Source organism: Mastigoproctus giganteus, chromosome 11 (genome assembly GCF_048544385.1).
Source record: "Mastigoproctus giganteus isolate SK-2022 chromosome 11, ASM4854438v1, whole genome shotgun sequence".
Taxonomy (NCBI): domain Eukaryota; kingdom Metazoa; phylum Arthropoda; class Arachnida; order Uropygi; family Thelyphonidae; genus Mastigoproctus; species Mastigoproctus giganteus.
This window is the reverse complement of record NC_143585.1, coordinates 85177893-85196332: the sequence shown is the minus strand read 5'-3', so window position 1 is coordinate 85196332 and position 18440 is coordinate 85177893. Positions and strand designations below refer to the sequence as shown.

Below are 18440 nucleotides of genomic sequence, written 5' to 3'. Positions count from 1 at the left end.
TCCCTTTTCCGTAGTTATGTTTTTAATTAAATTCCACATTAGTTCATTGTTATCTCTGCCATCCAAGAGATCTTTTAAATAATATTTTATATGCAGATTCTTAATACATGAATAATCACTGTCACTAACCAGATCAGTATTGCTTCTCCTTTTTGCCTCTTTAACATACTGTTGTAGAAAACAGTTATCCAGTCAATTTACAAAAGCCTTTTTAGTGTGGGAGTGACCAATCCACAAGTTCAGTCAATATCTTGAAAGTTCAAATTCCCATTATAAGACCTTATGGTTTACTGGCTGACTCTGTTTCTCTGTGCAGCTGTTTGGTATTTAGTCATTAGGCCTATAGCACATGCCTCTCATTTTTGTTCTCTCATTGCATATGTCACACCGAACTGACTCAACATTGCACTTGTAACCCCTGTTGATTGGTCACTGTGCCTTAGATTTAATATGATTCTTAACAAAGAGCATAACTCCTTCTGTTCTGCCTGTTATTCCTGTATATATTAAACAGCAGTGCCATTGTTATGAACACAATTTTGACTCAGCATTTCTGAATACACTAGGGTCTGCAATGGTGCATTAGTTGAGGCTATGATGCAAGAAAGCAAGCTTATATAGCATCATCTAAAAAAAAAAAAAAAAAAACCCCTCCTTTCACTCATCTGTTCACTCCAAATGTTTGTCTAGGTCAGCCTTAAATTTATTTAAGCTATCAACTTCCACAACAACAGGTGGAAGTCTGTTCCAGGAATCAACTATCCACTGGCTAAAGGCAAATTTCTGCACATCTATTCTACAATTGTCTTTCCTCAATTTGAATCTATGCCCCCCTCAGATTCTTAATTTGAGCAAGTGGAATAATCCCATCAGAATTGAGCCTGCTCACTCAAATTTGATATCTAACAGACAATCTGAACAAACTATAGACAGAAATATCCTAGGTAAGTATACTTACATAGGATATTCCTTGAAAGCATACTGTACTTGTAAACAGTCCTATGGCTGTATTTTAATATAAAACATGTATGTTGTCAGTGAACTGTAATTTATAGTCTAGTGTGGACCTTAAAAAAAAAAAAAAGATTCTGTGTTTTGCACGTTTTGGCCAAAAAATTGCCTGTTTTCCTCTTGCTTACAGTTACCCAATCTCCGGCTTTCTGAATATCAAATTTGGCGGCCATATATCATTTAATGATACATAACTCCAGAACTGCTTCAATCATGGCAGAAAATGTCTTTAAGTAAAACTTTCCAAGGCAATCTGCTTTGAAAGGAACAAAAGCAGATAATTGCTAAGTTAGGTTTTAACTTAGTCATTCTGATCTTCTGGCCACACCATATAAAGTTTATATGTAATGTTTTTGTTACTTTGTTAATATTTACTAGGGGGCTTTGCCCCCTGCTTGCTGCGCTCGCTTCTTTTGATAAAGTAAAAGAAAATACTTACAGAAGCTTTCGACACTGTGTGTGTGTGTGTGTGTGTGTGTGTGTTCCTCTGCTATGAATACATAAATATGTTACATATGGAAATCAAGCATGGTACCTTGTGGTCATGTTAGATAAACATAGTGCGTGACCACGCTTAAACAGAAGCTTGTTTTACCACAGTAAAACAAGCTTCTGTTATGTATTTTAATATTTGTTACGTATTACCATGTAAGACCATTGGCTGAATTAATATCACTAGGATGAAAATATTTTAATGTATAGAAAGATTTACTTTCTTGTTTTATTAACAATGGATCACTTTTAAGAAAAAGCAAAATTTTATACATGAAATTCATTTATATATAAAAATATGGTTAAAATTTTTATGAAGTATTTAAAGAAAATTTGTTGGAAATATGAATTTTGATAAAATTTAAAATTATGTAGATTTGTGTAAATTGAATTTAAATGAATTTTAACCATTGAATATTAACAATTTTTAAATTCTAGGGAAGTTATCTTTGGCCAGAAACCCTTGCAGGCATTACAGTTGAGTTGGAATGCATTGGAAGTCCAACTGGTAGTTTAAACTATCATCCAATTCATGCATATCATACTTGTACTTCTCAAGGGGTATGGGAACATCTTGATACTTCTAGTTGTCCTTATGTATCAGAAGTCACAAAAGTGTTGGAGCATTTTTCTAGGGTAAGATAGAATTTTATAAAAGTTTGATCATTTATAAAATAATTTAAAAAATTTAAATATAATTAAATAATAATTAATTTCAGCACTCAGTATAAATTGAATTCGCACTGGCCCAGCCAGTCAGTGTGTGCGACTTAAGACCAATATCTCTCCAACACCCCATAAAAGAGGCAAGAGCCATAAAAGATACATAATATACATTATGTAAAATAAACAGTTTAATCAACACTGTCTGACTTGTTAAAATCCAAATAGATAGTTATATACAATGATTCACAAATGGAGGATACATCTATCCTTTTCATTAAATGCAGCACTTCTTTGGTAATAACAGCATCATGTGTTCATACCATTCAATATAAAGGATATTGCATGGGCAAATATGTAGGGATGCAGTGCAAGAATGAGCACGATGAAAGATTTATGTGGCATGGTAATTGGAACAGGTGTGCCAAAAAAGGGTATTTTAGAAACTGCAAACTTCCGGTGTTTTTACAAACAACTGTGTCTTAGACATATCAAGATTGGTCTAATAACCAACTAACATCAAGCCAATAGCAATCCTCATTGATGCAAGAAGCCAATGGAGGCTGAAAAGATTTGTACGGTATAACAGAAAGACTAGTCAGTCAAATAATAACCCAGTGCAATAGTGGTAACCAAAGAGGCATTTTATAATGCACAGTTCATCATGCCTTGTCATGGATGGGATATAACAGCTGAAAACTGAACAGAATTTCTCTCCTGTCTGGGTAGGAGAAAAAATGGTATGGTTACACGGGGCTCAGAAATACCAACACTGGCCAGCAAATCATGGTTCCTTCTGTTTCACATTAATGGGAAGACCAGGATAGGGTGAATACAGCATGAGTCCACTCACCCCCATCCTGCCAACAATGCAGATTGGTAGCGAAGTAATGGTGTAGGGAGCACATTTGTAGTGTGCATCAGGTCTCTTAATACCAGTGTACAACATCTAGATTTCACAGATTACCTGGAAATTGTTCCCAACAAATGTCCTTTTAGCAAAAAAAACTATGGCATGATTTTGGCACCTCACTGAATGCATGCTGGGTTATTCTGAGGGTCAAATGGGCGGAAGCCCAATTGCTATTAGGTAGGTGTACCTAATAAAGTGGTCACTTAGTGTACATTTCCTCCATTAATAATATTATTGGAGGAGGCGGTGTGTATATATATATATATATATATAGAGGCACTCCTCTACTTATGTACGAACTACTTACATACAACTTGTAGATACACGCACAGCTTCTCAGAATTAATAAAAATACTGTATATCAAAAATATATCGACAGTTTTGAACCATGCACGCGAAGTGCCAAAATCAGCTGCTGTGTACAGTGGACTCCTGCTTTACGATATTAATCCGTTCTAGAGACACCGTCGTACAATGTGTACCATAAATTTAAAAGCAATGTATCAGGTCTACAGTGTATACCATAAATTTAAAAGCAAATACAGAAGAATAAATAAAGTTAGACTGGCACCTTCTTGATTTCTTTCTTACTCTCTTACTTTAATTCAACTTACATTATATGTATATATATTATTACTGTTTATTTTTTATTTTAAAGCCTTTGTATATCATGCAATATTATATTGCACATAAAAACTGACACCAACGTCGAACCTTTCAAATTTACAAAATATTTTTAGATGGTGGAAGCCAAAGGAATCGAATTTTTTTATTTAGCATTAGTTTGATGCAAGGAAACAAAACATATATCATCATCCAAAAAATAATTTTTAATTCCCCCCCCCTCAAATTAATTTGTCTATTTTTTTAAATAATTTTAAATAAACCTCCTTCAAATCTATTCAGCCTGCTCACTTCCACAACATTAAGTATAAATTGATCGCAACAATCAGTTTCTCTTTGACTAAATTGAATTTCTGTATTCCTCAGCCATCCCTTTTCAATTTAAATCTGTCCCTTCATGTGTGTCATTTGAGAAAGAATAAAAATGTGATTAGCATTTAGTTTACATAACCCTGTTTAAAGTCTTATACACTTCAATTAGGTCAACACTCATGCCTAATTTATAGACATTGCAATATACAGAACTTCAGTTTTTCTTGAGGTAATTTAATTTTGTGCCCCCAACTAATCTTGTTGCACTTCTCTAAACCCTTTCCAACAGATCCATGTCCTTCCTAAGAAGTGGTTTCCAAATCTTGTATGCAGTATTTCATGTGACTTAACTACTGCTTTCTGCAATAGGATAATCATCTCTTTGTCTAACGCTCACATATAACCTCCCAGGCACATTTTAGCCACAGTAGTTTTTGCAACAAGAAGCCAGCAACGAACCCACCATTGCTATCCTCTTTAATCCCTTCTGGTAAAGTTTCTGACAAAGTTTATATATCATCGATGAGCTGTTTTACCAGCTTCTCTGAACTTTTAGCATTAATAAAGGCATATGATGCAAGAAAGCAAGCTTACACGGCATCAGCCAAAAATTAAAAAAAAAATTATTTTACCCATCCACTTGCTCCAGATGTTTGTCTTGTTCTATCTTGAATCTGTTTAAGCTATCAACCTCTATAATGATAGATGGAAGTTTGTTCCAGCAATCAACCACCTGCTGGCTAAAGGGAAACTTCCACACCTCTATCCTACAACTGTCTTTCCTCAATTTGAATTTTTGCCCTCTCAGGTGATTATTCTGAGCAACAGGAAGAATCCCATCAGCATTGAGCATGCTCAAACTATTCAAGGCTTCATACACCTCAATCAGATCTCCTCGCAGGTGCTTAGCATACAGACACTATAATTTGCAAAACTTAAGCCTTTCTTCATAAGAGCAACCCTTTGTTCCATTCACTAATCTTGCTGCTCTTCTCTGTACTTGTTCCAGCAGCTCTACGTTTTTTTTTTTTTTTTTTTTTTTTAATGTAAACCCCAAACACGAGAGGTATTAGAACCTATAGTACTTAGTATCATGCTTGGGTTGGAGGTTGAAAAGACAGAAGATATTTGTTGACATTGGACTTGAACTTCTGTAGACTGTAATTTTCAGGAAATACGTATGAAGGAAGGTTGTTCCAGAAAACGGCAGTTGAATGAATAAATGAGGAAGATGAAAAGTTGGTTCTGTCAGTTTGAAGTTGGACAATAAATGGATGTTGGCAGGTGGCGCCACGTGTTCGGACTGTTTTGAAAGAGAGAGTGGGAATTATAGAAGCTAATTCAGAAGAACAGTGCCTATAGAAATATCTGTAGATGAAACATGCAGCAGAAACAGTACATCTATGAGACAGCGAGTGGAGAGGCTCTGTTAAAGATGAATCATTAATTAACCTAACTGCCCTCTTCTGAACGGAATCAAGAAGCCTGAGAGAGTTTTTATCAGTTCCATAACCGAATATCAGTTCCATCATCGTTTAGACTCCCAGGTAGCAAGTACAGCTTGTCTGGCATATCTGAGAGAATGTCTGTGACAACCTCAGGGACCTTCTTAAAATGAGGCCTACAGTCCTGTATACAGTACTAAAGGTGTGGCCTAACCATTGCCTTTTACAAGGGGATAATCACCTCCCTATCCCTGCTAGAAAAATTCCTGTATATTATTGACAAGACGCCATGAGATACTCTTGTTGCCTGTCTGCACTGCTCAGAAAACTTCATATCTGACAATACTATTACCCCCCAAGTCCTTTTCTGCACCACACAGTTGATACATTACTCTGCGGTTACTGCTTCCCATATGCAGTACTTTACATTTTCAATGTAAAGTACTGCATATGGGAAGTTGCAATCCTGTTGCGGTAACGTACTGTCATTAGTGTCATTAACAACCCTACCAACTTTCGTATCACCTGCAAACTTAGACATTAAGCATGATATCCATCATCACTATCATTAATAAATACAGAAAACAACAATAGACTCAACAATGAACCTTGGGGGACTCAACTAATAACATTAGTTCACGAAAAGCAGTGTCCATTGATTACCATTCTGTCTTTTATCCCTCAACCATCCCTTTATCCATAGCAGTAATTTGCCTCCAATGCCACACTGCTCCAATTTGTGCAGCAGTCTTCCATGTGCAACGGTATCAAAAGCCTTTTTAAGTTAGAAATATATGATATCAAAATTATTCCTTGCATCAAGTTCCATTGTGACCACATCATAGTATTCAATCAAATCGATCAGACAAAATTTCCTTTTAACAAACCCATGCTGTGTCTGAGCTTTAACTGAAGTCTTGTCTAGATGATCCTGCAGTGCTTCTTTAAACAGTGCCTCCATTATTTTCCCTGGAACACAAGTTAAACTAACAGGTCTGTAATTACCCATATCTCCCTTTTGTGGATTGGGGTCATATTTGCACATCTCCAGTCCATGGGTACCTCCCCCTGAGTCCAAGGAAGCTCTCATAATTATGGCTTAGGGTTTGCTTACTTCCTTTGCTGCCTCCTTTAACATAACAGGATAGATCCCATCCATCCCAGGTGTCTTTCTTATGTTTATCTTCAACAATTTCTCCTCCACTTTGCTCTCTGTTATTACAAAATCATCTAGCTCACTGCCAGAATTTAATACACCTCTTATCACCTCTGGTATTCCCCTCTCTGAATGATTCTTCATGTGTGTGACTGTAGATGCAAAATACTCATTTAGTTCATCAGCTACTTGAGCAGGATCATCAACAGTTGAACCATCGATATCAAGTGGACCAATCTTATTCATTCCCTTCCTTCTAGAGTTAACATAAGGAAAGAACTCTTTGCTGTGTTTCTTTGCATCCTTTGCCAAAGATTTCTTGTAATCTGCCTTTGCCTGCCTAACCTTTGTGACTTGGTTACAGACAGGTTATATCTGTCATAGGCTTCTCTGTCACCTGTTAATTTATATGTATCCCATGCATTTTTCTTCTCTATGACATGTCTCATTAGTTCATCTGACATCCGTTTTTGCTAAACTTAAATTTTTCAGAGAATTTCATGCTGGATTTTACAATTACTCTTAGGTCTTTTCCTAATCAACTACCAGTAACAAAATAATTGCAAGGTACTTGTATTTTTTCTATTTTAAACTTCATTGCCATTTTTCAGCCAATATTTCTAGTTTATCTAGTAAATCTTGAAGTTACATAATGTTGATTACTGTCATTAACTACTGTGATCATCTTTTTATAATCAACAAACTTAGTCATCAAACTTGAAATTTTTCCATCAGTATCATTAATAAATAGAGCTCCCCTTTCTTTCCAGTTATAGCTCCATTGCATTTATGCCAGAAATGGATATAACATACGTGTCAGAATGTCTTTCTCCTTGTAGTAATATTTCCATGTTGAAATGAATCAGCTACCGAACTTTACTGTAAATCACTGCCTTCTGTTCGCTACAGCAAAAATATTGTCACTTTTTTTATTGATGTTCAGCATGCTTTTTACGTGTTATGACAGTTTTTTTTTTTTTTTTTTTTTGATTTTGTAATAAGTGTTTAAGAGTTATAGTTTTGTAATAAGTGTTTAAGAGTTATAGTTTTGTAATAAGTGTTTAAGAGTTATAGATAAGAGTTTTTCTAGTTATAGATCAAATTAAATAAAATTATTTTTATTTAAATTTTTATTTTTATTCTTAACTTTTTGGGACAGTGAGATTTTGTAATCATTTAGGTACATAAAGTCATTCACTATAAAAGAAGCACTCCATAATTTGAGAAAGTTAAAAGTAGAATTTAGAATACTTGAATTAAAAGAGTTTGGTAGTCTGAAGGGAACTATGCATGGATGGGTAGCAGAAGGAAAATTACGTTCCTTCCTGAATAAGATGGATGATGTTCCTCACCTGAGAAGAAAGAAAAAATGGCTTTCAAAGAATGAAACAAGACGAAGACTTGCTACACGTGCTTGTCCAAAAGAGTTTAGGTGTGCTAGTTTCAAGATGCAATCAGAGAAGTTTTTCCGGATTTAAAATGTGAGGAAAATTCCGTGCCGCAGATGACTGGCTTTGGTAAGAATGTCATGGATTCTGTTAAATAACTATAGTAGAAGGTCAAAATTTTGCAATGTTAACAGTGCCTTATAAAGAACTGTAAAGCGTAATAAATCAATGGACAGCTGTAAGAAGTGTGATAAAACTGCTTTATATTATAGGATACCACTTGACCTAAAGTCAAGTAAAATTAACACTTCCACTGCCACTTAAATGTGAGAAAACTCATTCAGTGTGCCATAATTTTTGGAATGTTGAAAAAAATAAAATAATAAAATAAACCATCAATGTTCCAATATTCCCAGCATTCTGAAAATTCATACATCATGGTTGAAGTTTGGAATTCATTGCTGAAAGTGAAAATTTACTTTTGTGCAGCTATAAATCAGAACAAATCTTAAAATTTTATAAAAAGTTTATTCATGTACATAAACCAAAAGCAACACAAGCAAAAAGAAAACTGTGTACCAAGCATTACTGCAAAGCATTCATTCAATGTGCCAATACTGAGTAGGTGTTAATTTCATGTGTGTTTACATTTACTGGACTCATTTGTTGATGACTTAAGAATAGTTGCTCTTATGTGTTATGGCACATCACTTGGGTACATTTTGAATATATTTGTGTGTTGCAGTACAACACTCTTAGTGCTGTTTTTATGCATGCATGTATCGAGGCAGTGAACATGTTAAAGCTATGGATCTACTTTGATCCAGCCTCTCGATCAAGGTACCATTCATGCTTTCACATCAGTTATAGATATGAACCGTTATTAACCTGCTTTCTTCTGACAGCGGAGTTCCATACTTAAACTAATTTTGAAGAAGCATTTCTATTTAAGTGTATCCCATCTACAGGGATGGGATACACTTAAATAGAAAGGGTGCAAGAATTTTTGCTGATGCTGTCGAGGCAGTGTTAGGTGGGTCGGAAAACTGCTAGTTGGGGGGGATACAAGGACTAATAGATTAACAGTAGCCACTGGCAGAGGTGGAAGTGATTCTTGCACTGCTTCTATTCAAATGAGCAGAAGTCTGAAAAACAAGATGCAGGATATTTCAGAGACTGCTGGTAGTCATTGCGTTACAAGTAAACACATGGGTTGTGTTAGGGTAGCTAAGAATAGAAACAGGTGCATGTATACCTGCGTGTACACCAATGCTAGGAGTTTGGTAAATAAATTTGATGAATTTGAGGTATTGCTCAAAACATCAAAGGCAGATATTGTTGGGATATCAGAGACGTGGTGTCACACAGATATAAGTAATGCGGAACTGGAATTTGGGGAATACAATGTATATAGAAAGGATAGACAGGACAGGAGGGGAGGAGGGGTTATGCTATTAATTAAGAAACACATAAAGTCAAAGGAAGTGAAGCCAGTTGACATCGATGGACAGGGCAGTGTCGAGTCAGTTTGGTGTGACATAAGCATAGGGAAATCAAAATTGAGAGTAGGAGTGTGCTATAGGCCTAATGACTCTGATGAGTATAATAATATATTGTACAAGGAAATAGAGTGGGCCAGTAAATCAGAGAGTCTTATAATGGGGGATTTTAATTTCCCAGATATTGACTGGAATTTGTGGGTTGGTCACTCGCACACTAGCAAGGCTTTTGTGGATTTATTGGATGATTGTTTTCTACATCAGCATGTTCGTGAGGCAACAAGAGGGAGCAATACTCTTGATCTGATTATCAGTAGTGATTCTTCATGCATTAAGAACCTGCAGATAAATGAACCACTAGGTGGCAGTGATCACAGTGTGTTGAAGTGGGATTTACTCAAGGAGGTAACTACCATCAGAGGTAAAGGGAAGGGCTTTTGTTTTCGTAAAGGCGACTATGATGGTCTGAGACAGTATTTAAATTCTATACAGTGGCACCAACTGATGATGTTACCAACAGCAAACTCAAAATGGGAAGCATTCAAGGAACTAATCTTGGTGGCTACCAGGCTTTACATACCAACTAAGAAATATTGTTCAAGGTTTAGGCCTAAATGGTTGTCAGATGGACTAATGAGACATGTGGCAGAGAAGAAAAATGCATGGGATACATACAAATTAATGGGTGACATGGAAGCCTATGATAGATATAAGTTGGTCTGTAACCAAGTCACAAAGGAGATTAGGCAGGCAAAGGCAGACTACGAAAAATCCTTGGCAAAGGATGCAAAGAAAAACAGAAAGGAGTTCTTTACATACTTGAACTCGAGAAGGAAAGGGATGAATCAGATTGGTCCACTGGATATTGATGGTTCAACAGTTGAGGATCCTGCTCAGGTGGCTAACAATCTAAACGAGTATTTTGCATCTACATTCACGCATGAAGAGTTATTCAGGAAGGAGAATGATGTAGGTAAAGTAAACATTGGCAGTGAGCTGGATGATTTTGTAATAACCGAGAGGAAAGTGGAGGAGAGATTGTTGAGGATAAACATAAAAAAGGCACCTGGGGTGGATGGGATCTATCCAGTTATATTAAAGGAGGCAGCAAAGGAAGTATGCAAACCCCTAGCCATAATTATGAGAACTTCTTTGGACTCAGGGGAGGTACCCATAGACTGGAGATGTGCAAATGTAACCCCAATTCACAAAGGAGGATCAAAGGCTGACACAAGTAATTATAGACCTGTTAGTTTAACTTCTGTTCCAGGTAAATTAATGGAGGCACTGGTTAAGGAAGCACTGCAGGATCATCTAGACAAGAATTCAGTTATAGCTCAGACGCAGCATGGTTTTGTTAAGGGCAGGTCTTGCCTGACCAATTTGATTGGATACTATGATGTAGTCACAAAAGAACTGGATGCAGGGAATAACTTTGATATTATATATTTGGATCTTAGAAAGGCTTTTGATACTGTTGCACATGGAAGACTGCTGCACAAATTGGAGCAGTGTGGCATTGGAGGCAAATTGCTGCTATGGATAAGGGGATGGTTGAGTGGCAGAAGACAGAGAGTGGTAATCAATGGACACTGCTCAACGTGGACTAATGTTATTAGTGGAGTTCCTCAAGGTTCAGTTTTGGGTCCATTGTTGTTTTCGGTGTTTATGAATGATATTGATGATAGGATATCAAGTTTAATGTCTAAGTTTGCAGATGATACAAAGGTTGGCAGGGTCGTTAAGGACACTACTGACGCTATGCTGCTGCAACAGGATCTGGAAAGGTTGAACAGATGGGCTGAGAGGTGGCAAATGAAGTTTAACATTGACAAATGTAAAGTACTACATATGGGTAACAGTAACCCCAGAGCAATGTATCAACTCTGTGGTACTACACTGACAGTGGTGGAGAATGAAAAGGAACTGGGGGTAATTGTGCAGGCAGATATGAAGTTCTCTGAGCAGTGCAGACGAGCTGCAAGAGTAGCTCATGGTGTCTTGTCAATGATATACAGGAATTTTTCTAGCAGGGATAAGGAGGTGATTATTCCCTTGTATAAGGCAATGGTTAGGCCACATCTTGAGTACTGTATACAGGTCTGGAGGCCTCATTTCAAGAAGGATGTAGAGCTGCTGGAACGGGTACAGAGAAGGGCAACAAGATTAGTAAATGGAACAAAGGGTTGCTCTTACGAAGAAAGGCTTAAGTTTTGCAAATTACAGAGTCTGGAGACTAGGCACCGGCGAGGTGATCTGATAGAGGTGTATAAGGCTTTGAATGGTTTGAGCATGCTCAATGCCAATGGGATTCTTCATCTTTCTCAGAATAATCACCTCAGAGGGCATAAATTCAAATTGAGGAAGGACGGATGTCGGATAGATGTGCGGAAATTTGCCTTTGGCCAGCGGGTGGTTGGTTGGTGGAACCGACTTCCATCACTTGTTGTTGAAGTTGATAGCCTAAACAAATTTAAAGCTCAACTGGACAGGTATTTCGAACGAACGGAGGGGTGAAATGGGAGAGGGTTGTTTTTTTTTTTTTTTTTTTTTTTTGGCTGATGCTGAATAAGCTTGCTTTCTTGCATCATATGCCTCTACTAATGCTAATGCTAATGAAGCTGATTACAAAGTGGATGTCTTGTGGAGTTGTGTGTTGAAAGCATGTAACTCTTGAAAAATGTTGTGTGCTCCAAACAAAGAAGAATTAAAACTAAGCAAGGAAAGGGCTACACTATTATTTTGTATGAACAAAACTGGTGCACATAATCTGTCACCTTTTGTGCATTGAGAAAATTAGATCTCGATGTTTTAAAAATATAAATATGAAACAGCTTCAAATAGAGTACAAAAATGATTTGACTGTTTCAACAACCATAAAACTCCTTTTTGGAATGACTTCACAAGATTTTGTTCCATCAGTAACCTCATTTTAGTTTATAAATTGATAAAGAAATACTTGGAACCTTGACATGTTCATCGCTTCCTTACACAAATATGCGGCATCAGGTTTTTAATCCACTTAGAGGGAAATCCACCCTGCTTTTAGAACTTTTTCTTCCTTAAACATTTTCTTAAAATTTGATAGAAGTAATACAAATACAAAAAATTTCATACAAATAAATTATACACTGGGTGGAGTTGAATTGAAAACTGGAGGAGGAAAAGGATCTGGGAGTTATAATACGGGCAGATATGAAGTTTTTTGAGCAGTGTAACCTGGCAGCCATGAAAGCCCTTGCTGTTCTATCGATGATTTATTGAACATTGTCCTGTTGAGATAGGGAGGTAATAATCCAACTTCTTAAGGCAATTGTAAGACCCCATTTGGAATACTGTGTTCAAGTATGGACCTCATCTGAAAAAAAGACATCAAGTTTCTTGAAAGAGTCTCAAGTGGTGAGATCGGCAGATGGATGACCGTATGTGGAAAGACTCTGATTATATGGGCTACAGAGCTTGCCAACCTCAATCAGGCACCTCACGGGTGACCTGATTGAATTTTATAAAGCTCTGAGAGGGATTAGTAAAATTAATGAAGGTGGAATTCTCACTATTCTAAAGAATTCCAGATCTAGGGGTGCACACCATAAATTCAAATTACAGGGCTTGAGGTTTAGATTAGATTGTGGGAAGTTTTTTCTTTTAGCCAGCGAGTCGTTGATTCTTGAAACAAGTTGCCCTCACAGGTAGTTGATAGTTTGAATAAATTCAAAGGTCTACTGGATACTTACCTGTGTGAAGAGGGATGCATATAATTTGTGTTTTCTTATCTACTTGGGGTTTTTTTTTTTTTGCCAGTGCAGCAAAAGCCTTTGGCTTCCTTGCTATATGGCATATACTATTACTAGATGTGTAGTGGAAATATGTTTCTGTTGGAAAATGTGACATGTCTTACGAAGCAACAAAAACTGACCATAATGATAAAGGGAATGTTGAAGTTGGACAAAAGAAAGAAGTTGTTCTTTAACAAGTGATTATGATACTCTCAAAGTGAGAAATATTCTCAGAATTAAACCTCATTTAAATTAAAATTAAGCAAAGTTTAGATATTGACAATAAACCATTACTTAGTATTTCATAACAATACAGATATTACAAGAATAATTCTTTGAAGTCAGTTCAGTTCATGTTTATTTTAGCAATAATGAACACCCTAGCTAAGTTACACAAAATTGGATATTCCTTATGGCCAATAATTTCACATAGAAACTCCTAATTCCTAGTCAAAATTATCTCGCCTCTAATGAAATTTTCAAAATTTAGAGTCCAAAACACCAATCAAGTCTTTGAATTAATCAATTCCATTACTATCTCTGAAAGTGATATCTTAGCATCATGCGACGTAGTATCATTATATACAAACGTAAATGTTGATTATACATTAAGCAAACTAAGAGAATTACTTTAAATGACTCCGCATTTAAAGATTGTATATCTGTCAGCATTGACAACATTTAGAGAATTAACAACTGTTCTCATTAAAGCACAACTTTTTAGGTTTGATAATCTTATATACAAACAACTATACGGATTTCCCACGGGGTTAGGTATGTTGGCCCCACTCTCAGAGATCTATTTAGCAGCCATTGAAGAACAAATCTAAACCCATTCCCCTCAGACAAACTTTTTATACAGTATGCCGATGACATATTGTTAGTTGCCAGTGAAACCATTATCAATAACCTTCTACTAAAATTTAACTCTGTACATGAAAGTTTAAGCACACACTAGAATTAGAAGAAAATCACAGTATTAAGTTTCTTAATCTTGCCATTTATAAATCCAATCATAAAATTAAAACTCTATAGAAAGAAAACACACAGCATTCTTATTTGCATCATCTTTACAGTATTTTCCCCAGGGGCTCACATCTGATGGGTATGGGCTTGGCTCACCCAGGGTCCTGAGCTGGATATCATCATTCTTCTCTTTCTTGGTGATTTCCTTTTACCTCTCTCTCTCTTGCCTGGTACAGCATAAGCCTCAGGCTTCCTTGTACCATATGGCTAAAAATAATATAAAAATCAGTCCTATACTATCAGATTTACAATGCCATAAAATACTCTCACGCACAAGAAGACAGAAACTGAATAACAATGTCTAACCAAAGCCTTTACTAAAAGGAAATATCCCACACAACTAATACAAGACACTATATCAGAAGCAAGAAATAGAATAAATAATCCTCCCACCATAAACCAAATCAGCGACAATAATAAGGCATGCACCAAAGTCATACTTCCATATCACAATCAGTTCACTTGACAATTTCGTAGTATCTTTTCAGGCATTGACATAAAGTTAATCTTCTCTTCGTACAGTAGACTAGGCACACTTTTTAACCAGTGCAAAGAGACATACAAATACAATATCCCAGACATAAATAATATATCTTATAAAATGCCAACGAAACTGCACCGCATGCTATATAGGTAGCACCACTGTTAAATTTGAATCATCCAAAATAGCAAATACCAGAGCCTACTACTATAATAACAGTCTTCACTCAAACCATTCCATAACTGAACTTAGGCAACATGCAATCTTGTAATCAAACTCCTTAAATAGACTCAGCATTTCGTCAATATGGCACAACACGAATAAAATTTCCGACACGTGATATTACAGTGCATAATGGGAGTTGAGTTACTATAAAATGCTGTTAACTTCTTTTTTGCCATAAAACCAGTTGATGATGATATCGAAAGTATTGTGTTCAGGCTCTTGATTTTTAACATACATTTCCGATTCATTTATAGATTACACCCTAGGAATAAGTTGTGCACTTCCTTTCTTCTTTAGGGCATGTTTTTAATAGTTTTAGTTTTTAATTCCTTTCACCTTAATGAATCCATTTCCCTAACTTTATGGATCAGGATGTGTGTACTGCAATTATAAGCTCTTGCTAAAAATTTTAAGGAGAGCTCACAGTACTCTATAAGCCTTTGCTGAATTAATATCAGGGAACACTGTAAAAATGCTTTTTATAATTTTTAAAAGTTTTCAGAAAAATTATGTAGAGTAATGAGATTAATGAAATTCTTTAGGAAAGGTGATAATATAGTCCACACTATATTAGACTCCAAAGTTCATCCCTACACCTTATTAATCATTGTTGTTTATTTATTTATTATTTTTTTTTGTTTTGTAGTAACTTTGTTAATGTAGTGTACTTCATCTGAAGTTTTCACATATATGCTGAGTTTATTAGCAGACATATAATTTATTTATTATTTACAGATAATTTTAATTTATTTTGAAATATTAATAATTCACTATATTGCTGCTCATTCACTTAAAACAAATTTGCTCTCCTCATTTAGGAAGGTAAAGATAGTATACTCATCATGAAATGCTGCATCAAATTAAGTCAGCTCATGTGCTTATGTGCTTCTGTTAGGTGCCTCTATAGCCAGGTGGGAAGGAGCAGCAGTGCATAGCACACGCTTCTTGATTAGACCTGGGTTTGAGCCCGTCACCACCAAATACGGAGGATGCGGAAAGGTCAGGGAATGACCACCACATATCCCGGAGCAATATGGCCTTAGTTGCTAATGATCCTAAAAACCAAATAACAACAACAATGTGCTTCTGTTTCTTGTTTTAAAAAGTTTGAAATTATATCATGAACTTTTAAAAACATAACACCCAAGACACATTTTATTCATCTTGTTTATGCAGAGAGATTTATATTAATAATTGCTGTATGGGTTTTATTCATGTTTTTATATATTCAATATGTATCTGTGCAGGCAAACTTCAGTTTAAGTACAACTAATGTTCTGGACAGTGCTAGAGGCCTTCGGAACTATACAGGAGATGGCAGCATATTAAAAGATAAAATGGACGTGGTGTTTATAAGTTACACGTTATATAATTACATCCGTTTTGTTCCCCATTTTAAGGAGGTAAGCACATATTCCTTCAACTTGTTTGTGTGTATGTGAAGTGCAAAAAAAGCAATATAAAACTTTCACAGTTATATTATTTGCAGTTCCAAATTAGAATTTGTTAATATTTTTTGCTAAAAAAATTATATCAGTTAGTTCACCAGCTTAAAATGCTGTAAACTATTAAAACTGTTAAAGGATAACAGTCCTTTCATTTTTCCAGGTTCAAGGGAAATTAAAGTTTAAACTGACAGAAAGGGTTGTCTTTGAAAAACTTTCTGATGTCACTTAGCTTAAACTCTTGGTATTGTGCTGTGAAGAAACATACCTTCCTAGTTTTAGTCTGTGGTTAACTAGTCCCCAAGCCACTTGCCATCTATTTGATGTGCAGGTTAGAATCATGCTAGTAAAGCAGTTAACTTAACCATTTTTGTAGTGTAGAGTTCTTGTGGTGTTATGCCCGGAATCTTCATCTTGTATAAAATAAACTAGCTTAAGAACACATGCAGTTTACAGAAAAAGGCATGATGTTTCATAGCCTGAGTTACCTTGGTGGTAATGCCAAAGAACTCCAAACTTCATAGTCCAGTACCAAGACAGTGTATTGTAGAAGTTAAACCTAGTTTAACTGCTACAAAATTTTAGTTTGCCTTTAGTTCAGAAAAAGGAAAGCAGTTCTCTCCTGGTGAAACTGTACTTAAATTTATTTGAGGTTAGATGACCTCATAGGAATATCGCCTACAACACCGTTTCAGAATTGTTATTTTCAATAATAGACATAAATACATTATATTTTGATATTACTGTGTATATGTACTGCCCCCCCCCCCCCATTACACACTCAGGTTATCAGTTATAGTGGTTTTATCTGTTTGTCACCCATTTGAACAGGTCTGAGTTTGAATCCTGTCATCATCATAGACTGAAGGAATTTTTGAAGCCCTCTTCAATCAGGACTATTCAGGACTTATTTCTCTGTAGAAGTGTTTGTTCACAGGATAAATTGTATGTTGTGTGGACTGAAAAACCCAGAATAACTCATGAGATAATCTAACTACAGTCTTGATTTGAAGCGTTCTTTGGAAATTCTTCCAGTCATCAACATAAATTGAACAGTCCTCTTCAAGTGGCAGATGGCAAGTGTCATTCTAGGTTTTTCATTTGTATTGTGAGAATTTTGTAAAAAAAAAACAAAATGACCTCCAGTACCATAAGAACTGATTCCTAATAACGAAGTACCCATCATGCCAGAAATTCTCAAAACAGTAAACAAACCACACACAAATGATCATTTCTTATTTGTTATTGGCCAATTCTGATACCATAAGTTGGATATTTGTAAATTCCTTAATTACATAAAAAAGTGGCTCTGGCTACCACCTACAATAATACGTTACATATTTGTATAAATATTGTGCCCATTTTTAATGTGTTGAAATAGAGGAAATAGTTCTGTTTCCACAAATGTTTTTAACGACAAATAGCCTATCATCCTTGCAATAAATAGTTTGTGATTAAACAAAGTATGTGATTTTGTAAGCTATTTGCACATTTCTGTTCTGTTTTGTTAAAAGTGCTTAAATAAATTTGCAATTTTGAAATATTAAAAATAAAATTCAAGTGAGTATAATATAGATTATACTCTAGGTCAGCGGTTCCCAATCTTTTTTGACTCGCGAACCCCTTTCAGCGTAATATTTTTTATCGCGAACCCCTTTCAACATAATATTTTTATTAACCACTAAACCTATAGCCAATAAGCCTTCTCTGAAATCGTATAATAGTTCTGAATTTTTATTATAAAATATTTCCAGTACTATGTTTTATAGGCGATATTGTGCAATAATAAAAATTATTATTAAGTACCTGTACATAACAATTTTTGTCTTTGAGAATTAAAAAAAAATATATTTATTAAATTATTTATTTAACAAGAGATACTGAGATATTGTAAGATAGTAAACTAAGATGATAAGGAATTATTAGTAAGACTATAAGGAATTTTGGGAGATGTGGCTTTTTTCGTTAGCATTTCTTTACTTTA

The 18440-nt window shown here is 35.5% G+C and overlaps 1 protein-coding gene across 1 annotated transcript in view; it reads left to right on the top strand.

Moving 5' to 3' along the window:
- Nucleotides 1-18440, top strand: part of LOC150078213 (adhesion G protein-coupled receptor A3-like) — a 112942-nt gene that overhangs the window by 57605 nt on the left and 36897 nt on the right. Inside the window, exons 4-5 of the mRNA XM_090384262.1 lie at nt 1942-2139; nt 16259-16414. Of these exons, the coding sequence (XP_090240388.1) occupies nt 1942-2139; nt 16259-16414 (354 nt within the window). The remainder of the gene's footprint in view (nt 1-1941; nt 2140-16258; nt 16415-18440) is intronic.